We start from the raw sequence: 24378 nt of genomic DNA on the forward strand, positions 1-24378 counted from the left end.
GTGCCCTCATTAAGGGGGTTGTGTGACGGGCCAGTCTTCCACCGTGCCCTCAGTAAGGGGGTTGTGTGACGGGTCACTCTTACACCATGCCCTCAGTAAGGGGATTGTGTGACGTGCCAGTCTTCCACCGTGCCCTCAGTAAGGGGGTTGTGTGACGTGCCAGTCTTCCACCGTGCCCTCAGTAAGGGGGTTGTGTGACGGGTCACTCTTACACCATGCCCTCAGTAAGGGGGTTGTGTGACGGGCCAGTCTTCCACCGTGCCCTCAGTAAGGGGGTTGTGTGACGTGCCAGTCTTCCACCGTGCCCTCAGTAAGGGGGTTGTGTGACGGGCCAGTCTTCCACCGTGCCCTCAGTAAGGGGGTTGTGTGACGGGCCAGTCTTCCACCGTGCCCTCAGTAAGGGGGTTGTGTGACGGGCCAGTCTTCCACCGTGCTCTCAGTAAGGGGTTTGTGTGACGGGACAGTCTTCCACCATGCCCTCAATAAGGGGGTTGTGTGACGGGTCAGTCTTCCATCGTGCTCTCAGTAAGGGGATTGTGTGACGGGCCAGTCTTCCACCGTGCCTTCAGTAAGGGGGTTGTGTGACGTGCCAGTCTTCTACCATGCCCTCAGTAAGGGGGTTGTGTGACGTGCCAGTCTTCTACCGTGTCCTCAGTAAGGGGGTTGTGTGACGGGCCAGTCTTCCACCATGCCCTCAGTAAGGGGGTTGTGTGACGTGCCAGTCTTCTACCGTGTCCTCAGTAAGGGGGTTGTGTGACGGGCCAGTCTTCCACCGTGCCCTCAGTAAGGGAGTTGTGTGATGGGCCAGTCTTCCACCGTGCCCTCAGTAAGGGGGTTGTGTAATGGGCCAGTCTTCCACCGTGCCCTCAGTAAGGGGGTTGTGTGATGTGCCAGTCTTCCACCGTGCCCTCAGTAAGGGGGTTGTGTGACGTGCCAGTCTTCTACCGTGTCCTCAGTAAGGGGGTTGTGTGACGTGCCAGTCTTCTACCGTGTCCTCAGTAAGGGGGTTGTGTGACGGGCCAGTCTTCCACCATGCCCTCAGTAAGGGGGTTGTGTGACGTGCCAGTCTTCCACCGTGCCTTCAGTAAGGGGGTTGTGTGACGTGCCAGTCTTCTACCGTGTCCTCAGTAAGGGGGTTGTGTGACGGGCCAGTCTTCCACCGTGCCCTCAGTAAGGGGGTTGTGTGATGCGCCAGTCTTCTACCGTGTCCTCAGTAAGGGAGTTGTGTAATGGACCAGTCTTCCACTATGCCCTCAGTAAGGGGGTTGTGTAATGGACCAGTCTTCCACCGTGCCCTCAGTAAGGGAGTTGTGTGATGGGCCACAATAAGGGGGTTGTGTGACGAGCCAGTCTTCCACTGTGCCCTCAGTAAGGGGGGTTATGTGTGACGGGCCACAATAAGGGGTATGTGTGATGGGACAGTCTTCCACCATACTCTCAGTAAGGGGGATGTGTGATGGGCCAGTCTTCCACCATGCCCTCAGTAAGGGGCTTGTGTGACGGGCCAGTCTTCCACCATGCCCTCAGTAAGGGGGTTGTGTGATTTGGCCAGTCTTCCATCGTGCCCTCAGTAAGGGGATTGTGTGACTGGCCAGTCTCCCACCATACTCTCAGTAAGGGGGATGTGTGATGGGCCAGTCTTCCACCATGCCCTCACTGAGGGCGGTATGTCTTGGCCCACATTTCATTTCTATTATAATGGATGAGATTTGGCAGCCGTGTGCATGGAGGTCCAGCACAAAGCTTCATCTTGCTGACTTGTCCATGTCCGCCGGTGCAGGAGTTAATCCTCGGGCCGCGGTGTCGGCTAGCTGTGCGGTGCGGGCGTTTGGCTTTGATAATCACCCTCTTGACATACCTGTCAGCCAATGAAAGGGCCCTGTGGATCCCTGGAAGGATAAGAATCACATAGTGACAGATTTTCCGTTTCATCTGTGAATGAGGCGTCCCTCCCTCCCGCTCGCTCCTCTCTGCGCTCGCTCCTCTCTGCGCTCGCTCCTCTCTGCTCCCCCCTCGGCTGTCACCCACACACAGACTGAGCTTCTCATTAAATAGTCATTAACATGAATAAGGCAGAATGTTCATTTTCCCCCTCTGGTTGTACACGGCTTGCGTGCGTTGTGTGTTGCACCGACGCCGCTGTGATTGCTGGCTCCCCCCAAGCTTTTGCTCCGCTCGCTCTTCGGCCCCACTTTCCTGCCTCTCCTTATCGACCCCCCTCCCCTCTCCTTGACACAAGCTGACAAGAACCATTTCCAAGATGGATTGATTCAATTTAGCAGGCATTTGGCTGGGTTGGGGATGGTAGTGCTCCCCTGTTGGAGCAGCACCGATATGTGACCGGTCTGAGCTAGATATTTATTAGCCCGGCTCCCCGTGAGGTTGGCCAGCCGGCGGCTCGTAATCAGCTCCTGTGTGTTCTCCTCACGTACTGGAAACTCTGAGTCCACCTGCCGCCCATCGCTCGCCTCCTCCCGGCCTTCTCGCTGCATTTCCCTTTCTTCCTCCTATATCCCTGCCAGGTCTGGTGTCTGCACAATCCAGAGACTTTCCCACCTTTCACCCAAGGTTTCGCTGCGTACTCCATCACTCCTCAGGGGTCATAGTCTCCTCAGCACCTTCCCGGCACCTTGTGTGCTCTGAACACGCCATGCTTTGTCCTAACTTATTACAAGTCCCTCCGCCACACGCTTGTCTTCCTTTTGCCACCATTTTTGTCCTTCTGTTCTCCACTTCACTCATTGGTGGTCTTGCGGCATTTTCGTCAGGGTTAATGAAGTTCTTCAAGGTCCACCACGCGCTCGTCTTACTTTTGCCTCAGTTTGGCCAGGGTTGATGACGTTCTTCAAGGTCCACCACACGCTTGTCTTCCTTTTGCCACCATTTTTGTCCTTCTGTTCTCCACTTCACTCATTGGTGGTCTTGCGGCATTTTCGTCAGGGTTAATGAAGTTCTTCAAGGTCCACCACGCGCTCGTCTTACTTTTGCCTCAGTTTGGCCAGGGTTGATGACGTTCTTCAAGGTCCACCACACGCTTGTCTTACTTTTGCCTCAGTTTGGCCAGGGTTGATGACGTTCTTCAAGGTCCACCACACGCTCGTCTTACTTTTTCCTCAGTTTGGCCAGGGTTGATGACGTTCTTCAAGGTCCACCACACGCTTGTCTTCCTTTTGCCTCAGTTTTATCAGGGTTGATGACGTTCTTCAAGGTCCACCACACGCTTGTCTTCCTTTTGCCACCATTTTTGTCCTTCTGTTCTCCACTTCACTCAGTGGTGGTCTTGCTGCAGTTTAGTCAGGGTTGATGAAGTCTTTCAAGGTCCACCACACGCTCGTCTTACTTTTGTCTCTTTGGTCAGGGTTGATGACGTTCTTCAAGATCCACCACATGCTCGTCTTCCTTTTGCCACCATTTTTCTCCTTCTATTCTCCACTTCACTTTGTGGTGGTCTTACTGCAGTTTGGTCAGGGTTTATGATGTTTTCTAAAGCCCACCACATATTACGTTTTCCACCATTTTTCTCCTTCTGTTCTCCACTTCACTCAGTGGTAGTCTTGCTGCAGTTTAGTCAGGGTTGATGAAGTTTTTCAAGGTCCACCACACGCTCGTCTTACTTTTGGCTCAGTTTTATCAGGGTTGATGACGTTCTTCAAGGACCATCACATGCTTGTTTTCCTTTTGCCACCATTTTTCTCCTTCCATTCTCCACTTCACTCAGTGGTGGTCTTACTGCAGTTTGGTCATGGTTGATGAAGTTTTCCAAAGCCCACCACACGCTCATATTACTTTTCCCCCCATTTTTCTCATTCTGTTTTCTACTTTATTCCATGGTGGTCTCGCTGCAGTTTAGTCAGGGTTGATGACGTTCTTCAAGGTCCACTACACGCTCATCTTACTTTTGTCTCTTTGGTCAGGGTTGATGACGTTCTTCAAGATCCACCACATGCTCGTCTTCTTTTTGCCACCATTTTTCTCCTTCTATTCTCCACTTCACTTTGTGGTGGTCTTACTGCAGTTTGGTCAGAGTTGATGATGTTTTCTAAAGCCCACCACATATTACGTTTTCCACCATTTTTCTCCTTCTGTTCTCCACTTCACTCAGTGGTAGTCTTGCTGCAGTTTAGTGAGCGTTGATGAAGTTCTTCAAGGTCCACCACATGCTCGTCTTACTTTTGCCTCCATTTTTCTCCTTCCTCCTTCTCCATTGGTGGTCTTGCTGCAGTTTGGTCAAGGTTGATGACGTTCTTCAAGATCTCGAGTTTTGCTGTAGAGTGATGAGATCATGGTGCCACCGGGACATTGATGTTTTCTGAGCAATATGGAGGTCCTCGAACATGGGTTTAGTGTCGGCCAAACCCACAGATTTCCTCTGAGTAGGTTGTGGTGCACAATCCGTATGGTCTCGCAGGCGATGGAGACGTAGGTGGCCTTGGCTTGCTTTTTTCTGATGGGACTTGCATTAAAGACGACCTATCCAGAGTATATCTGACCATGGAAGGTGGAAAGCAGCATTGTCTGAACCTCGATGGCCTCTTCATACAACTGTATGAGCATGGTGGTCTTTTTCCGTAGGTCCTCCTGGTTTCCTCATCGGGCCGCACGGTGGACCATGTTCAGTTCTGGCCCGATTATTCCACCTGAGATGCCGCATGGCGTTTTCCATTCTTGGGCGACTCTTCTTTGCAGTAGTTGTACCAGTAATGAGCGCGGTCTACGGCTCCTTCACAAACCCAGAACCCAAGGACGAGTCTCCGAGCGTCTTAATTCTGGCGTATCGATCTCCATGTGCTCGAGCTTCCTCTTATCTGCGCCTTATTTCCTGGATCACATGTGAAGGAATAGAGAAGTGGTCGGAGGCTGCAGAGCGCACAAATCTTGAGGCTTCGCCGTTAACCGCACATATGCCGACTTCCACTTCTGCTTGTGACTTTCTTCTCACCAGATCTGGGACGTCTGAATATTGATTCATTTTTCAATATAAAGGATCGTGAGACCTGGTGTAATGTAAGGGGTTAAGGCGCGCCGCGTTTTGTTGGGTCCTTCATCCGCTCCTGTTGCCTCCTGTCTTCACAGCCCATAAAGTTTTAATACAGAAGCGAGCGGTGGTGTCGTAGTGGCGCTCTGCGTGGAAAGCTGGCTAATGACACAGCAGCGGCGGGGACTCGGGGAGGATGAAGCCTCGGATTTGGTGGTCCGATGCTCTTCGCTGCTTTGATGGCTCCATAGATCGGTGTAGCGCTCCCCGCGCCGGCAGCCGGCTCTACCCGCTGATAACAATTAGTGTCTCAGTGGCAGAGACGGATCCGGCTCATTAGTTTTATGCAGGGATAAGTGTGACCCAGTAGTCGGCTGAAGGTCGCCGGGCCATCGTGCCACGCCGGAACGTCTCTGAAGAAACACAGAATGTCTTGTTGATTGCACATAGTCAGGAGCGCGGCTCGTGTTTACAGGGATAATGAGACTGTAGGGCGCGGAGCTTTCCCGTACAGGACGGAGCCTCCGTGCCGCACATCGGCTGCACCAGCAATGGCGGAAACGTCTTCTGAAACCTATCGAATACCGCGGAAAAGGCTGAGGATGGACGCACGCGGCTCGGATGCCTGTTCCCCTGGCCGGAGGGCGGGCGCCTGTTCCCCTGGCCGGAGGGCGGGCGCCTGTTCCCCTGGCCGGAGGGCGGGCGCCTGTTTTCCTGGCCGGAGGGCGGGCGCCTGTTTTCCTGGCCGGAGGGCGGGCGCCTGTTTTCCTGGCCGGAGGGCGGGCGCCTGTTCCCCTGGCCGGAGCGCGGGCGCCTGTTCCCCTGGCCGGAGCGCGGGCGCCTGTTCCCCTGGCCGGAGGGCAGGCGCCTGGTCCCCTGGTTGGAGGGCAGGCGCCTGGTCCCCTGGCCGGAGCGCGGGCGCCTGTTTTCCTGGTTGGAGGGCGGGCGCCTGGTCCCCTGGTTGGAGGGCGGGCGCCTGGTCCCCTGGCCGGAGTGCCGACGTCCGGCTACACCAATTCCACAGCAGCCAGAGCGCCAACCGTCACCGATCTGCTGCTTATAGGAAGAGAAGAAGCCGGGAACCATCGTCTCTGCTGACAAACGAAAATGTCTGGAGAAAGTCTCAGTGTAAGGAAAGTGATAATCAGCAATAATGAAGACGAGGGATAGAATTACTGCAACCCCGTATAAGAACAGAGCCAGCAACCAAACTGTGCACACCCCCAACATGCTGCAGAATAATGAGTGCAGCTCTGGAGTACAATACAGGAGGTAACTCAGGATCAGTAATGTATGTACACAGTGACTGCACCAGCAGAATAGTGAGTGCAGCTCTGCAGTACAATACAGGAGGTAACTCAGGATCAGTAATGTAATGTATGTACACAGTGACTGCACCAGCAGAATAGTGAGTGCAGCTCTGCAGTACAATACAGGAGGTAACTCAGGATCAGTAATGTATGTACACAGTGACTGCACCAGCAGAATAGTGAGTGCAGCTCTGGAGTATAACACAGGAGGTAACTCAGGATCAGTAATGTAATGTATGTACACAGTGACTGCACCAGCAGAATAGTGAGTGCAGCTCTGCAGTACAATACAGGAGGTAACTCAGGATCAGTAATGTAATGTATGTACACAGTGACTGCACCAGCAGAATAGTGAGCGCAGCTCTGGAGTACAATACAGGAGGTAACTCAGGATCAGTAATGTATGTACACAGTGACTACACCAGCAGAATAGGGAGTGCAGCTCTGCAGTACAATACAGGAGGTAACTCAGGATCAGTAATGTAATGTATGTACACAGTGACTGCACCAGCAGAATAGTGAGTGCAGCTCTGCAGTAAAATACAGGAGGTAACTCAGGATCAGTAATGTAATGTATGTACACAGTGACTGCACCAGCAGAATAGTGAGCGCAGCTCTGGAGTACAATACAGGAGGTAACTCAGGATCAGTAATGTATGTACACAGTGACTGCACCAGCAGAATAGTGAGTGCAGCTCTGCAGTACAATACAGGAGGTAACTCAGGATCAGTAATGTAATGTATGTACACAGTGACTGCACCAGCAGAATAGTGAGTGCAGCTCTGGAGTATAATACAGGAGGTAACTCAGGATCAGTAATGTAATGTATGTACACAGTGACTGCACCAGCAGAATAGTGAGTGCAGCTCTGGAGTATAATGACGGTCTTTGTAGTAGTGGGTGATATTTTGTATACGCAGTGCTCTCTGTGACTGATACTTGCTCTGATCTTTAATATTTAACCCCTGATGGTGGGTGATCCCGGTTTAGCATTGCTGGTGCAGCAGGGTTGGGGTGTCTTGGCCCTGGTGGGGGGTTAGATGAGGCTGCAGAGGGTGTGCGGCTGTTATCGGGGGCTGCAGAGGACGTGCTCTTTGTTGGCGGGGGCCGCTGTGTTCCTTTGTTGCTGTCCCTGGTGGAGGGCGAGGAGACGAGTGTCGTTGCTCTCCGGCTGATAACGCCGCTGGCTGCGTCCCTGCGGCTGAGGCCGGTTATCTGCCTGTAGCAGGGGCTCTTATCACAATCTGCGCTAATCCCGGGGCTGGTGCAGGGCCCGCACCCCCGGAGCCACCAGGACACTTGTCACTGCCACACGCACCATTATTCTCACTAATTGAAGTGATTGCACATAACGCGGCGGCGGTGGCGGTACGCTTCTGTGCACACAGCGCGGTAACACGGGGCCGCCCCGAAACTGCTCGAAATACACCGGAGAGATTTACATGTCTGTGTTTATTGCGTCTATTAACCTCTTAGTTTCCGGTGATCGGACGGTTTTCTGCTCAGGAGACCCTCGATACTTTCCAGTAGACGGGCCGGTGCAGGAGGCGGCGGCGGCATTGCAAGATCTTTGCTTGGGAAACAATTAGTGATTTTGTGATCGCTGAATACAGCGTAAAAAATCCGTAAAACGCCCGAAACATTCAGCGAAAATGAGACAGAAAAAAATCCCTGCGGTCCCAAAAACCAGCCGAGCTCCAGAAACGCCAAAAAACGCCAAAAGACGCTTCAGGGAGCCGGCACCGGCGTTCACCGACACAAGGAACCGGCACCGGCGTTCACCGACACAGGGAACCGGCACCGGCGTTTACCAAACAGGGCACTGGCGTTCACCGACACAGGGAACTGGCACCGGCGTTCACCGACACAAGGAACCGGCACCGGCGTTCACCGACACAAGGAACCGGCACCGGCGTTCACCGACACAGGGAACCGGCACCGGCGTTTACTGAAACGGAACCGGCACCGGCGTTCACCGACACAGGAAACCAGCATCGGCGTTCACCGACACAGGAAACCAGCATCGGCGTTCACCGACACAGGGATCTGGCACCGGCGTTTACCAAACAGGGCACTGGCGTTCACCGACACAGGGAACTGGCACCGGCGTTTACTGAAACGGAACCGGCACCGGCGTTCACCGACACAGGAAACCAGCATCGGCGTTCACCGACACAGGGAGCCGGCACCGGCGTTCACCGACACAGGGATCTGGCACCGGCGTTTACCAAACAGGGCACTGGCGTTCACCGACACAGGGAACTGGCACCGGCGTTTACTGAAACGGAACCGGCACCGGCGTTCACCGACACAGGGCACCGGCACTGGCGTTCACCGACACAGGGCACCGGCACTAGCGTTCACATGTGGATATTTGCTTTGCGGAGCAGCGGTGTCGTCACATTGTTTGCTCTGGGTCATGTGACCGCGGCGTTCTTGCCGGATGTGGCACCTGGTGTTGATGTGGATTCTTGGCCCTTAAAGGTGCAGGCCTATAATAGAGGGTGATCTCGTCACCTCCGCCGGCCGGCTCCGTGCTCGGGGGGCTCAGGACCTGACTCGCCTCTGAGCTTGAGCAGAGTGAGTAGCGGAGCTCAGTGCGGCCATGACGGGGCGTGAGAGCAGCCGGGAGGTTCTGCCGGGCACAGGCGGTGGATCATTACCGGAGACTTGGTGAAATCATGGGCACAAAGGAAGCCGGAGTGATGGCTACCTGCGCGGATGACAGTAGCTATATGAACACCCCAGTTTCGGCGTTTACGTGCAATGTGACTGGAAACCCCCATTCTTTACACTGAAGGTGGGATCCAGACAGCAGGAAGCAGCGTGCCGGAGTAAGGCACCAACACCCCACGTTCCAGCCTGCGCTCACTCTCACGTGGTGCTTGGTTTGCACAGTGGCCGCGCCGCCTGCACTTGGCTTTGCTGTGTTTGTGCAGTCGCAGGGGAACGTTTGGCGGCGTCCCAGAGTCACCCGCTGTGTGTGACAGGCGGACCTGGCAGCGCTGAGCGGGATGTGCTAGATGTGGGGGAGGCTGCCCGCGGGGGCTGTCACTGCTTCTACCATCCCTGTATATCGGTTATATGTGACGCGGAGGCTGCGGAGTCTCAGAATCGCACACAGTGGGGTTTTGTGCTGAAATCTGGTGTCAGGTTTGGAGCATTCGGCACAATCTTCACCAATCACTACCATGATCGGATAACACTGATGACAGACGTGTACAGGGAAGAAAGCCGCAGTCCGCCCTTCACCTGACAGTAATGCAGATTGGTTCCCCAGGGGTTGGTCGGGGTCCCCATGTTTTGTGCACTCGTCTCCCCCCGGGGTCGGGGTCCCAATGTTTCATGCACTCGTTACCCCCCGGGGATTGGAGGCCCCATGTTTTGTGCTTTCCTCTCCCCCCAGGGGTTGGAGACCCCATCTTTCGTGCACTCGTCTCCCTCTGGGGGTCAGAGGCCCCATTTTTTGTGCACTCGTCTCCCCCCCCCCCCCTTCCCCCCTCGGGGTCGGGGTCCCCACATTTTGTGCACTTTTCTCCCTCTGGGGGTCAGAGGCCCCATTTTTCATGCACTCGTCTCCCCCGGGGGTTGGAGTCCCCGTGCTTCGTGCTCTCGTTTCCACATGTTTCGTGCACTCGTCACCCTCTGGGGGTTGGAGCCCCCATGTTTCGTGCACTCGTCACCCTCTGGGGGTTGGAGCCCCCATGTTTCGTGCACTCGTCACCCTCTGGGGGTTGGAGCCCCCATGTTTCGTGCACTCGTCACCCTCTGGGGGTTGGAGCCCCCATGTTTCGTGCACTCGTCACCCTCTGGGGGTTGGAGTCCCCATGTTTCGAGCACTCCTCTCCCCCCGGGGGTCGGGGTCCCCATGTTTCGAGCACTCCTCTCCCCCCGGGGGTCGGGGTCCTCATGTTTCGAGCACTCCTCTCCCCCCGGGGTGATGGCGGGGCCCTTGCTCGCCCCTCTCGTCTCTCCTCCTGGCATGCTTGTACCAGGCCGCCTTAATTCCCCGGGATTAGCCGTGCAGCAGCGGTAATTAACGGTCGGACCTCCTCTACTGTATCTGATAATGGCAGCCGCTGTAAAAATTAATTTGCAAACATGTCATTATGCAGCAGCCGCGCAGGCAATAAACCTGCAATTATAGACCCGGTCCCGGCCAGAACGCGGAGGGCGCGGGAGGCGCAGCGCCAATCTGTTCGCCTGATAACTGAGCAGACCGCGTAGGGGGAGGGGTGCGGGCTCATCCCCTGTCACATCCGAGGGGTCCGCGATCTGTTACATCACTCCCGGGGGCACGGCGGCAATTCCAGGGCCCCGGTGCCCTCCGCTCCTGCGCAGACCCTTATCTCTCCCTGGTTACTGGGCGCTCGGATCCTCCATTCATGGGGTGTTGTTGTGCCCCGCATGAGAGGAGGCAGAGTAACGCATCAGTAATATCGGTTGCAAAAGTCTTCACACCAAGAAGGAAAAGGGGTGAAGGACGGAGACCACCGGGGACGCCACTGCGAATGGTGGAAAATGCAAACCGAGGTACACAACCTCCGGATGTCTCCGGTCTGGAGCCTGAGCCTCGTGCATAAATCCCGGCACCTCCAGCCTCTACTGTGATCACTGAGGTTATTAATGGTCTGAGGAAGGCTCTGCCGCTGAATCAAATCGCTGCAGCCAGGGGAGGCGAGTCTGGAGACGCTGCAGCCGGGGGAGGCGAGTCTGGAGACACTGCAGCCGGGGGAGGCGAGTCTGGAGACGCTGCAGCCGGGGGAGGCGAGTCTGGAGACGCTGCAGCCGGGGGAGGCGAGTCTGGAGACGCTGCAGCCGGGGGAGGCGAGTCTGGAGACGCCGCAGCCGGGGGAGGCGAGTCTGGAGACGCCGCAGCCGGGGGAGGCGAGTCTGGAGACGCCGCAGCCGGGGGAGGCGAGTCTGGAGACGCCGCAGCCGGGGGAGGCGAGTCTGGAGACGCCGCAGCCGGGGGAGGCGAGTCTGGAGACGCCGCAGCCGGGGGAGGCGAGTCTGGAGACGCCGCAGCCGGGGGAGGCGAGTCTGGAGACGCCGCAGCCGGGGGAGGCGAGTCTGGAGACGCCGCAGCCGGGGGAGGCGAGTCTGGAGACGCCGCAGCCGGGGGAGGCGAGTCTGGAGACGCCGCAGCCGGGGGAGGCGAGTCTGGAGACGCCGCAGCCGGGGGAGGCGAGTCTGGAGACGCCGCAGCCGGGGGAGGCGAGTCTGGAGACGCCGCAGCCGGGGGAGGCGAGTCTGGAGACGCCGCAGCCGGGGGAGGCGAGTCTGGAGACGCCGCAGCCGGGGGAGGCGAGTCTGGAGACGCCGCAGCCGGGGGAGGCGAGTCTGGAGACGCCGCAGCCGGGGGAGGCGAGTCTGGAGACGCCGCAGCCGGGGGAGGCGAGTCTGGAGACGCCGCAGCCGGGGGAGGCGAGTCTGGAGACGCCGCAGCCGGGGGAGGCGAGTCTGGAGACGCCGCAGCCGGGGGAGGCGAGTCTGGAGACGCCGCAGCCGGGGGAGGCGAGTCTGGAGACGCCGCAGCCGGGGGAGGCGAGTCTGGAGACGCCGCAGCCGGGGGAGGCGAGTCTGGAGACGCCGCAGCCAGGGGAGGCGAGTCCGGAGACGCCGCAGCCACGGGCATTTAGGCCACACAAGCTGCTCATAGTATGAAGAACATGCTAGTAGAAATGGGCAGTCAGCAGACTGTCTGCAGCACATGGCAGTGTAGTTCTGCTTCTACAGAGAAAGCGAGAAGGGATTACATTATCAGCTGCCAGAGGTGGAAGGAGACGGATTCTGGCCAGTGTCACCACCATTCGACCCATTAGGGGCACATGGAAGCAAAAAGTGGATTTGAGCTGCACATTTTGGATCGGAAGGTTTTCTGATTATCCGGATCCACACGAGGGGAATCGTTAGTGATGGCTTCTTCTTCTGATCATTCGCCCTTTATCGTGCGTTCACCCCCAACCCCATTTTTATGTTTTCCAGTGATATGGGAAGGAAAGGGTTACAGTGGATTTCGAGCCCCTCAGGAAGCCCTCCTGGCTCTTCTTTGATGATAGAGGTGGGGGGCCGCACAGAACACTGCTGGGAGCCCCCTGATAACACAGGCAGGAAATGGTTAATGGTGATAACTACAAGCAGAGGATGTGGAAGGCATTGGCCAGATAAAGGGTTAATGTTTCCTGGCTGCGGCGGTGCGAGCGCAGGGGTGGAAGCGGTTAATCTGCCATCTCTTCCTCTTGTAAAGCTCATAATCCGCAGGCGGCAGCCTCTGATATTCTCCTCTGCGCTGTGCACACAAGGGGGCGACACATGGGCCCCCCGAGATCCTGAGGGTTCACCGAGGGCGGCAGCAGGTGCACAACCAAAGCCCAGACTCATCAGTGCCGGAACGTTATAAGAGGGGCTGATATCAGTGCTGGAGCGGTATAAGAGGGGCTGATATCAGTGCTGGAGCGGTATAAGAGGGGCTGATATCAGTGCTGGAGCGGTATAAGAGGGGCTGATATCAGTGCTGGAGCGGTATAAGAGGGGCTGATATCAGCAGTGGAGCATTATAAGAGGGGCTGATATCAGCAGTGGAGCATTATAAGAGGGGCTGATATCAGTGCTGGAGCGTTATAAGAGGGGCTGATATCAGCACTGGAGCGTTATAAGAGGGGCTGATATCAGCAGTGGAGCGTTATAAGAGGGGCTGATATCAGTGCTGGAGCGTTATAAGAGGGGCTGATATCAGCACTGGAGCGTTATAAGAGGGGCTGATATTAGCAGTGGAGCGTTATGAGAGGGGCTGATATTAGCAGTGGAGCGTTATAAGAGGGGCTGATATTAGCAGTGGAGCGTTATGAGAGGGGCTGATATCAGCAGTGGAGCGTTATAAGAGGGGCTGATATCAGTGCTGGAGCGTTATAAGAGGGGCTGATATCAGCACTGGAGCATTATAACAGGGGCTGATATCAGCACTGGAGCGTTATAGGAGGGGCTGATATCAGCACTGGAGCATTATAGGAGGGGCTGATATCAGCACTGGAGCGTTATAGGAGGGGCTGATATCAGCACTGGAGCATTATAATGGGCTGATATCAGCACTGGAGCGTTATAAGAGGGGCTGATATCAGCACTGGAGCATTATAGGAGGGGCTGATATCAGTCACATGTGTAATGTTTGGAGGTTATTTTGCTGCACCTTCTGTCACTCATCTGAACCTGAAATGGCTGATAACAGGAGACAATAGCTTGCCCTTTGCAGCCTGCAGTAATCTTGTGTAGAGTCCAGAGTGCAGATGACGTCCCCTTTTATCGCCCTGTGCTGCTGCTGCTGCTGCTGGGCCCGGATAGGCGTCTGACACACGATTCCTGCAGCTTTATGGCCTCAGTAAAAGCCCTGAATGTGGTGAGCAGACACATAAAGGGTTTACAGCCCCTGCAGGGCCATTCCCAGCAGAAGGGTCCCGGACCCCCAGAACCACCACACTGGGACATAGCGGAAAGTGTAACCTCTGTGAAGGGAACCAGTCGTGTTGTCCGTGGTCCGATCTGTGGCGGCACGGTGCAGAGTAGAAGGATATGGGGAGCGAGGGGGGGTGCTGGAGTAATGCAGGATAACTGGCAGTTTAGTGATTGACAGCTGTCTCTGCACACTCAGTGATACCGGAGCCACTGTCAATCACCGACTAGCACCGCCCCCTGGACTACTCCATACAGATAGCAGGAACTCAGGGAAGTAAATGCAAGATTCCTGGAACGTTTGCTGCACAATGTATCGCTGTGATCCGCTCCTCCGGCCCCTCGGCTGCTGTGCGGACCCCCATCTTCTGTAAGACTCGTTCCCCTCAATTTCCTTTTATATTTTCACCTCTAGAAATCGTTTATCCTGACCTGTTCCTTATTACAGCTGAGGGTCTGTTACACGACGCGTTTGCTGACACATAGGTGCTGACGGCCGGAGCCGCCCCTGGGGAGAGGATGGGGGTCCCGAGTCTCTGTTATCAGTCATTTTCCGCCCCTTGTGGGACATTTGCTGGTGTCAGGCTTTTGATACATTGTTACAATGTTGCGGTTCTCGGTTCTTTGGACCCCCTTTCTCTGTCCAGACCCCGGGGTGCTGCCCCCTGTTCTCGGTGCACGGCTCTGCTGCCAATAATGATTATTACAGGGAAATTGATGTAGATGGTGGGGGGCTCGTCTCCCTCCTCCTCCTCGCCTCTTATTCCAGCCCTCTATTATTGGAGCCCGGGGGGAGCGGATGTCTTCTCCTTTTCTTCTCCCGTCTCCTTCATTCAGTGGCCAGGCTCGGTGGGAAGGGATCGCTCTCCGGTGTGGCGGAGGCTGCGGCTTCTCTCCGGGACCCCGTGTCACATTTTGTTCTGTACATATTTTATCGCTTTTATCCATTTTATTATTATTATTATCCCCCCCCTTCCCCCCCAAATGCCAAAAAGCCAAACAATAGATGCCTTCTCCCTGGCAACAAGACGCCTGTGAGCGTGGCCCCCCTGATCATCCCTGTGAGCGTGGCCCCCCTGATCATCCCTGTGAGCGCGGCCCCCCTGATCATCCCTGTGAGCGCGGCCCCCCTGCTCCCGGCTCTGCCCCCTGATCCCGGCTCGCCCCCTGATCCCGGCTCGCCCCCTGATCCCGGCTCGCCCCCGCTCGCCCCGGCACTCGTGGCTTTGACCCTCGCCCTTGACATTGAAATGACTGAATGAGGAGCCCTGGGCTGCGTGGCTGTCTGGGAGAAGATTACTGCTTCTTCAGAGCGCGGCGCACACTCCCTCCGTCCCTCCCCATTATTTTCTTCCTCTCTCTGTCTCTTGCTCTTTTTTTTCATGTAATTATTTGCATTTCTGGGCTGGGAAGCTGCAAACACGGAAGAAGACGAGCTGCTGCGAGGAGCCAGAGCCGCCGCGTCCATGTGAAGCCTCCGCACATGATGGGACAATAATTCATTATTTTCAGCATTTCAGAAACTTCAGTGTTAATCATGTTTGGATTAAAACCTCCGCTGTACTACCTGCCAGGTAAGGGTCCGGGTCCCTCGCCTCCGGCAGGGTTTGGCACCTTTCTGGGCACTGGATCATGGTGCCCTCCTGTAGTATATGGCACCATCCGCCCCGGGGCTGCTGTGACCTGCAGTGGTGACCGGCCACCTCCTGTAGTATATGGCACCATCCGCCCGGGGCTGCTGTGACCTGCAGTGGTGACCGGCCACCTCCTGTAGTATATGGCACCATCCGCCCCGGGGCTGCTGTGACCTGCAGTGGTGACCGGCCACCTCCTGTAGTATATGGCACCATCCGCCCCGGGGCTGCTGTGACCTGCAGTGGTGATCTCTGACCCCCCTGCCATGCATGTCACCCTTGTTAATGCTTAGAGTGCGGTCTCGGCTGCCTCCTGCCATCTCTGGGGGTGACGCTTCCCTCCTCCTTTGGTGCTTGGCACTTTCTGTTGTTAATTCTTGGTGGCATCCTGCAGTCAGATGTGGTGACCTCCATACTTCTGTAGTGCACAGTGGGCACTGCTGTCCTCCTGTAATGTTGTGCTCTCCTGTAGTGCGTGGCGCCCTCCTGTAGTGCGTGGTGCCCTCTGGTAGTGCGTGGCACCCTCTGATAGTGCGTGGCGCCCTCTGGTAGTGCGTGGCACCCTCTGGTAGTGCGTGGCGCCCTCTGGTAGTGCGTGGCGCCCTCTGGTAGTGCGTGGCGCCCTCTGGTAGTGCGTGGCGCCCTCTGGTAGTGCGTGGCGCCCTCTGGTAGTGCGTGGCGCCCTCCGGTAGTGGGTGGCGCTCTCCTGGACGGGCAGTTTTTGCTGCTCCATGCGGATCTGTGTTTTCTTCCACAGTATAACCTGGTGGCAATTAAGTGAAGCCCCCTCCACCGGTCTCTTCTGCCCTCTCCACCGGTGGCTCCGGTCTCCTCTGCCCCCCTCCACCGGTGGCTCTGGTCTCCTCTTCCCCCTCCACCGGTGGCTCTGGTCTGCTCTGCCCTTTCCACCGGTGGCTCCGGTCTCCTCTGCCCCCCTCCACTGCTGGCTCCGGTCTCCTCTGCCCCCCTCCACTGCTGGCTCCGGTCTCCTCTGCCCCCCTCCACTGCTGGCTCCGGTCTCCTCTGCCCCCTCCACTACTGGCTCCGGTCTCCTCTGCCCCCCTCCATTGCTGGCTCCGGTCTCCTCACCCCCCTCTCCATTGCTGGCTCCGGTCTCCTCTCCCCCCTCTCCATTGCTGGCTGCAGTCTCCTCTGCCCCCCTCCACTGCTGGCTCCGGTCTCCTCTGCCCCCCTCCACTGCTGGCTCCGGTCTCCTCTGCCCCCCTCCACTGCTGGCTCTGGTCTCCTCTGCCCCCTCCACCGGTGGCTCTGGTCTCCTCCGCCCTCTCCACCGGTGGCTCTGGTCTCCTCCGCCCTCTCCACCGGTGGCTCTGGTCTCCTCTGCCCTCTCCACCGGTGGCTCTGGTCTCCTCTGCTCCCTCCACCGGTGGCTCTGGTCTCCTCTGTCCCCTCCACTGGTGGCTCTGGTCTCCTCTGCCCTTTCCACCGGTGGCTCCGGTCTCCTCTGCCCCCCTCCACTGCTGGCTCCGGTCTCCTCTGCCCCCCTCCAGTGCTGGCTCTGGTCTCCTCCGCCCTCTCCACCGGTGGCTCTGGTCTCCTCCGCCCTCTCCACCGGTGGCTCTGGTCTCCTCCGCCCTCTCCACCGGTGGCTCTGGTCTCCTCCGCCCTCTCCACCGGTGGCTCTGGTCTCCTCCGCCCTCTCCACCGGTGGCTCTGGTCTCCTCTGCCCCCTCCACCGGTGGCTCTGGTCTCCTCTGCCCCCTCCACCGGTGGCTCTGGTCTCCTCTGCCCCCTCCACCGGTGGCTCTGGTCTCCTCTGCCCTCTCCACCGGTGGCTCTGGTCTGCTCTGCCCTTTCCACTGCTGGCTCCGGTCTCCTCTGCCCCCCTCCAGTGCTGGCTCTGGTCTCCTCTGCCCCCTCCACTGCTGGCTCCGGTCTCCTCTGCCCCCCTCCACCGGTGGCTCTGGTCTCCTCTGCCCTCTCCACCGGTGGCTCTGGTCTCCTCTGCCCTCTCCACCGGTGGCTCTGGTCTGCTCTGCCCTTTCCACTGCTGGCTCCGGTCTCCTCTGCCCCCCTCCAGTGCTGGCTCCGGTCTCCTCTGCCCCCTCCACCGGTGGCTCTGGTCTCCTCTGCCCCCTCCACCGGTGGCTCTGGTCTCCTCTGCCCTCTCCACCGGTGGCTCTGGTCTCCTCTGCCCTCTCCACCGGTGGCTCTGGTCTCCTCTGCCCCCTCCACCGGTGGCTCCGGTCTCCTCTGCCCTCTCCACCGGTGGCTCTGGTCTGCTCTGCCCTTTCCACTGCTGGCTCCGGTCTCCTCTGCCCCCCTCCAGTGCTGGCTCTGGTCTCCTCTGCCCTCTCCACCGGTGGCTCTGGTCTGCTCTGCCCTTTCCACTGCTGGCTCTGGTCTCCTCTGCCCTCTCCACTGCTGGCTCCGGTCTCCTCTGCCCCCTCCACCGGTGGCTCCGGCTGCCTGTCTTATTTATTTAGTGGTGTGTGTTCTCCTTTAATGCTCGGAGTTGCGGTGCTGCCGTGGAGCGGTGAGAGTGGCGCTGTGTGACATGTGCTTAACCCCTTGGCACTGCTGTTGACACATTTGCTGCGGTGGCTGGGGGTCGCTTGTTAACAGGCTACAGGGGCCGACCCTCCGCCTTAACCCCTCGCTGCTCCGGAGCGGCTGCACATTCCTCTCTGTAGGACGCGGTTGTATCCCCTCTGCCAGATGACGGCCACATCTGCTGCTCCGGGGGTCTGTGGCGCCCCCGTCTCTGATTAGGGCTCATGTAGACTCTGTCCCCCATTGATGCTTCTATAGTGGCCGCTCTAGACCATGGGCCGGGATTTTTTCATGTTCGATGCCTTGATTGACAGATATGTGTGATAGGTTGATGTGCCGCGCCGGCTCCTGGTCGGTGATGTATGGTTACATTGGTAATGTGCTCTAGAGGATCTGTATCCGTTAATAGAGCGGATGATAGAGACGAAATGTCTCCGAAATGTGGCGTTAACTTTTATTGCATCGTGACGTAAGACTGCGACCTGCACTGACCGATGTGGAGGAGGACGGGGCCGGGACGGCAGCGATGGGGAGGAGGACGGGGCCGGGACGGCGGCGATGGGGAGGAGGACGGGGCCGGGACGGCGGCGATGGGGAGGAGGACGGGGCCGGGACGGCGGCGATGGGGAGGAGGACGGGGCCGGGACGGCGGCGATGGGGAGGAGGACGGGGCCGGGACGGCAGCGATGGGGAGGAGGACGGGGCCGGGACGGCGGCGATGGGGAGGAGGACGGGGCCGGGACGGCGGCGATGGGGAGGAGGACGGGGCCGGGACGGCGGCGATGGGGAGGAGGACGGGGCCGGGACGGCGGCGATGGGGAGGACGACGGGGCCGGGACGGCGGCGATGGGGAGGAGGACGGGGCCGGGACGGCGGCGATGGGGAGGAGGACGGGGCCGGGACGGCGGCGATGGGGAGGAGGACGGGGCCGGGACGGCGGCGATGGGGAGGAGGACGGGGCCGGGACGGCGGCGATGGGGAGGAGGACGGGGCTGGGACGGCGGCGATGGGGAGGAGGACGGGGCCGGGACGGCGGCGATGGGGAGGAGGACGGGGCCGGGACGGCGGCGATGGGGAGGAGGACGGGGCCGGGACGGCGGCGATGGGGAGGAGGACGGGGCCGGGACGGCGGCAATGGGGAGGAGGACGGGGCCGGGACGGCGGCAATGGGGAGGAGGACGGGGCCAGGACTTTGCGGATGGGGGTTCTGTGCCGGGGTCTGGACAGCGGTGATGGGGGTTCTGTGCCGTGGTCTGGACAGCGGTGATGAGGGTTCTGTGCCGGGGTCTGGACGGTGGTGATGGGGAGGAGGACGGGGTCTGGATGGCGGTGATGGGGAGGAGGACGGGGTCTGGATGGCGGTGATGGGGGTTCTGTGCCGGGGTCTGGACGGTGGTGATGGGGGTTCTGTGCCGGGGTCTGGACGGAGGTGATGGGGGTTCTGTGCCGGGGTCTGGACGGCGGTGGTGGGGGTTCTGTGCCGGGGTCTGGACGGCGGTGGTGGGGGTTCTGTGCCGGGGTCTGGACGGCGGTGGTGGGGGTTCTGTGCCGGGGTCTGGACGGCGGTGGTGGGGGTTCTGTGCCGGGGTCTGGACGGCGGTGGTGGGGGTTCTGTGCCGGGGTCTGGACGGCGGTGGTGGGGGTTCTGTGGCGGGGTCTGGACGGCGGTGGTGGGGGTTCTGTGCCGGGGTCTGGATGGCGGTGGTGGGGGTTCTGTGCCGGGGTCTGGACGGCGGTGGTGGGAGTTCTGTGCCGGGGTCTGGACGGCGGTGGTGGCGGTTCTGTGCCGGGGTCTGGACGGCGGTGGTGGCGGTTCTGTGCCGGGGTCTGGACGGCGGTGGTGGGGGTTCTGTGCCGGGGTCTGGACGGCGGTGGTGGGGGTTCTGTGCCGGGGTCTGGACGGCGGTGGTGGGGGTTCTGTGCCGGGGTCTGGACGGCGGTGGTGGGGGTTCTGTGCCGGGGTCTGGACGGCGGTGGTGGGGGTTCTGTGCCGGGGTCTGGACGGCGGTGGTGGGGGTTCTGTGGCGGGGTCTGGACGGCGGTGATGGGGGTTCTGTGCTGGGGTCTGGACGGCGGTGATGGGGCTTCTGTGCCGGGGTCTGGACGGCGGTGGTGGGGGTTCTGTTCCGGGGTCTGGACGGCGGTGGTGGGGGTTCTGTGCCGGGGTCAGGACGGCGGTGGTGGGGGTTCTGTGGCGGGGTCTGGACGGCGGTGGTGGGGGTTCTGTGCTGGGGTCTGGACGGCGGTGGTGGGGGTTCTGTTCCGGGGTCTGGACGGCGGTGGTGGGGGTTCTGTGCCGGGGTCAGGACGGCGGTGGTGGGGGTTCTGTGGCGGGGTCTGGACGGCGGTGGTGGGGGTTCTGTGCCGGGGTCTGGACGGCGGTGGTGGGGGTTCTGTGCCGGGGTCTGGACGGCGGTGGTGGGGGTTCTGTGCCGCGGTCTGGACGGCGGTGATGGGGCTTCTGTGCCGGGGTCTGGACGGTGGTGGTGGGGGTTCTGTTCCGGGGTCTGGACGGCGGTGGTGGGGGTTCTGTGCCGGGGTCTGGACGGCGGTGGTGGGGGTTCTGTGCCGGGGTCAGGACGGCGGTGGTGATGGGGGCACTGTGCCGGGGTCAGTACCAGGGTTGTGTGAGTGTAGAGTGTCAGCTCTGTGGCTCAGCCGTGCTCTCCCCATGGGTAATGGCAGCTGGCGAGTCTTCGGTTACCGTTGTGTCGGTGGTTTTGTGGCGCCGCGCTCGTCGTTGTCTTCATCTATTAAGGGCTGCTGATTCCGGAAATGTCTGTTGCGCGCAGACCCGGCGGTTGCTCTAGATCTATGCACCCCTTGTGTGCCGGCTGCTGTGGGACGAGGCCTGAGAGTGATGGCCGGGCTGTACGCTGCGCCGCCCCGTATCACACGGTGGTAATAGCATAGGACGGCTCCGTGTCACTCCGGGACCACGGCCACCGAAGCGTGGTCATGTGACGTCTGCTTCCACTTTCTGGAGGCGTCTTCTGTGACCGGTCGTCTCATTTCCCTCCCGTCCCCTCCGCATGTGGCGCTCGATGGAGGACGAGACGTGTCCGGAGTGCGGGAAGTTCTGTCCTCCGGTGACCGGACCTGTCCGATAACGTGGAACGTCTTCCTGCAACTGTACCACGGCCCCCCGTTATAACTGCAGGGACGCTCCGGAACAGAGGGGGTCCGCCGAATATCGAGCATAGGACGGGATCCAGGCACAATAATGCGGGGTCACAGCCGAAAACTATACAGGACAGGACGCAGGATTACAGGGTATATAATCCAGGACATGGCGGAGGATTACTGGGTATATAATCCTGGACATTACCTAGGATTACAGGGTATATAATCCAGGACAGGGCGCAGGAATACAGGGTATATAATCCAGGACATGGCGTAAGATTACAGGGTATATAATCCAGGACATGACGGAGGATTACAGGGTATATAATCCAGGACATGGCGTAAGATTACAGGGTATATAATCCAGGACATGGCGTAAGATTACAGGGTATATAATCCAGGACATGGCGTAGGATTACAGGGTATATAATCCAGGACATGGCGTAGGATTACAGGGTATATAATCCAGGACATGGCGTAGGATTACAGGGTATATAATCCAGGACATGGCGTAGGATTACAGGGTATATAATCCAGGACATGGCGTAGGATTACAGGGTATATAATCCAGGACATGGCGTAGGATTACAGGGTATATAATCCAGGACAAGGCAGAGGATTACAGGGTATATAATCCAGGATATGGTTTAGGATTACAGGGTATATAATCCAGTACATATGGTGTAGGATTACAGGGTATATAATACAGGATATGGCGTAGGATTACACGGTATATAATCCAGGACATGACGGAGGATTACAGGGTATATAATCCAGGATATGGGGTAGGATTACAGGGTATATAATCCAGGATATGGTTTAGGATTACAGGGTATATAATCCAGTACATATGGTGTAGCATTACAGGGTATATAATCCAGGACATGGCGGAGGATTACAGGGTATATAATCCAGGACATGGCGGAGGATTACAGGCTATATAATCCAGGACATTGCGGAGGATTACAGGGTATATAATCCAGGACATTGCGGAGGATTACAGGCTATATAATCCAGGACATTGCGGAGGATTACAGGGTATATAATCCAGGACAGGATGCAGGATTACACATTCTTCATTGCAGGGTCTTGGTGGTGGTCTTGGAGGACCTTTGTGTGGGTTGTTTGGGGTCTTCACACCTCCGGACTGGCTCTGAGCTGCAGATTATCTCCGGTGTCTTCCGGTCTTTTGGTGTCAGGATCTTGCTGCGTCTTATCTTCTGGTCTGAGTCATTCTTATCTCAGGACAAGCTCCATTAGTTCCAGACCCCCCCATTGTTGGTTTTGGCTTTTCTTCTGCTTTTTGCTACCTAAAATGGAAATGATGTGTAGAGTCTCCGAGTGTGAAACTGTCACTCATAAGCTGCGGGGTATGGATGGGCCATGAAGGGTTAGTGCAGGGCATTGATGGAATCGTATGGTGGACTCCTCTGACCCTGGAGTCCGGCTCGGGCCCGCTCCCACCCTATGGCCACCCTTCTCTCCACACTGCATCGGTTATCACAGCTGAAGGGTTAGTGCGGGGCATTGATGGAATCGTATGGTGGACTCTTCTGACCCTGGAGTCCGGCTCAGGGCCGCTCCCACCCTATGGCCGCCCTTCTCCCACCTGCTGCATCGGTTATCACAGCTGAAGGGTTAGTGCGGGGCATTGATGGAATCGTATGGTGGACTCTTCTGACCCTGGAGTCCGGCTCGGGCCCGCTCCCACCCTATGGCCGCCCTTCTCCCGCCTGCTGCATCGGTTATCACAGCTGAAGGGTTAGTGCGGGGCATTGGAATCGTATGGTGGACTCTTCTGACCCTGGAGTGCGGCTCGGGCCCGCTCCCACCCTATGGCCGCCCTTCTCCCACCTGCTGCATCGGTTATCACAGCTGAAGGGTTAGTGCGGGGCATTGATGGAATCGTATGGTGGACTCTTCTGACTCTGGAGTGCGGCTCGGAGCCGCTCCCACCCTATGGCCGCCCTTCTCCCGCCTGCTGCATCGGTTATCACAGCTGAAGGGTTAGTGCGGGGCATTGATGGAATCGTATGGTGGACTCTTCTGACTCTGGAGTGCGGCTCGGAGCCGCTCCCACCCTATGGCCGCCCTTCTCTCCACGCTGCGCTCCGTAGCTTTGTACCCGGGGGGAGTCTTCAGATTTCACTTATTTGCTCCCGGTTTTCTCCGCTAATGGAATCCGCCTGGTCTGAATTAAGTGATTTGTGTCGGGCGCTCTCACGTCAGCCGCTAATTCAGCTCGGATTATGTCAATTGGAAACTGGAGCAGAGACAGTCATGGAGGCCGCGTGTCTGCAGGAGCATCACCATTGTCTGATACTGTGGGAGAACTACAAGCCCCAGGCTGCACATACGCTGGGCGGTAATGCACGGCGTGGCCTCGGAGTCATCAAGAGCTTCGGGGAAGGAAGTGATCCCGGCGAAGTCATCCTGGTTTGTTTGTCTCTTTCCACCCACGCCCCGTGTCAGGGATTTAACCTCTTCCTACAGATGGGAGCGTCAGCCGAGACTCCTCCACCCAGAGCAATGGCTGCCACTGCAAGGAAGACCACGGAGTTCTGCGAAACGTGGGCACCGCAACCGAGCGCCGGACTGAAGCGAGCGCCGGACTGAAGCGAGCGCCAGGCTCCGCAACCGAGGTCCGGGCTGAACTGAGATCCGGGCTGAACCGAGGGCCAGGCTCCGCAACCGAGGGCCGGGCTGAACCGAGGGCCAGGCTCCGCAACCGAGGTCCGGGCTGAACTGAGATCCGGGCTGAACTGAGATCCGGGCTGAACTGAGATCCGGGCTGAACCGAGGGCCGGGCTGAACCGAGGGCCAGGCTCCGCAACCGAGGGCCGGGCTGAACCGAGGGCCAAGCTCCGCAACCGAGGGCCGGACTGAACTGAGGGCCAGGCTCCGCAACCGAGGGCCGGGCTGAACCGAGGGCCGAGCTGAACCGAGGGCCGGGCTGAACCGAGGGCCGGGCTGAACCGAGGGCCGGGCTGAACCGAGCGCCGAGCTGAACCGAGCGCCGGGTTGAAGCGAGGGCCAGGCTGAACCGAGCGCCGGACGCAACCAAGCGTCGGACTGAATCGAGCGCATCCTACTAGGGGCAGGTCCCCTCCATGGATGAAAGCAGTGACCCCTAAAAATATAACCTGGACACTGCGTGGGTGCTGCGCTGATTCCATTGGGATCTACCCTGCACCAGTGGTCGGGGGTCCTCAGCATTTCGGGGGCTCACCAGTCCTGTGTGTACAGCGATGGTTTAGGGCAGATCCTGCTCTAGATGACATGTTTGCTTTCCTCTGGCGCAGGTGTAACGCCCTCACTTCATAGATAGTGGCAGCGGTTCCGGCTCCGCGCTCTGCCCCACCTCTGCCCACA

The 24378-nt window shown here is 58.5% G+C and overlaps 1 protein-coding gene across 5 annotated transcripts in view; it reads left to right on the plus strand.

Moving 5' to 3' along the window:
• GSE1 (Gse1 coiled-coil protein) overlaps nucleotides 1–24378 on the plus strand; it is a 226928-nt gene that overhangs the window by 78142 nt on the left and 124408 nt on the right. For 2 of the 5 annotated variants that reach the window (XM_075326236.1, XM_075326239.1), the window contains exon 1: nucleotides 14596–15309. The exons of the other annotated variants lie outside the window; for them this stretch is intronic. In XM_075326236.1, coding sequence (XP_075182351.1) covers nucleotides 15273–15309 — 37 coding nt within the window. In that variant the 5' untranslated portion in view covers nucleotides 14596–15272. Of the gene's footprint in view, nucleotides 1–14595; nucleotides 15310–24378 lie in introns of those variants that run through there. 5 annotated transcript variants of the gene reach the window in all.

Source organism: Anomaloglossus baeobatrachus, chromosome 10 (genome assembly GCF_048569485.1).
Source record: "Anomaloglossus baeobatrachus isolate aAnoBae1 chromosome 10, aAnoBae1.hap1, whole genome shotgun sequence".
Lineage (NCBI taxonomy): Eukaryota > Metazoa > Chordata > Amphibia > Anura > Aromobatidae > Anomaloglossus > Anomaloglossus baeobatrachus.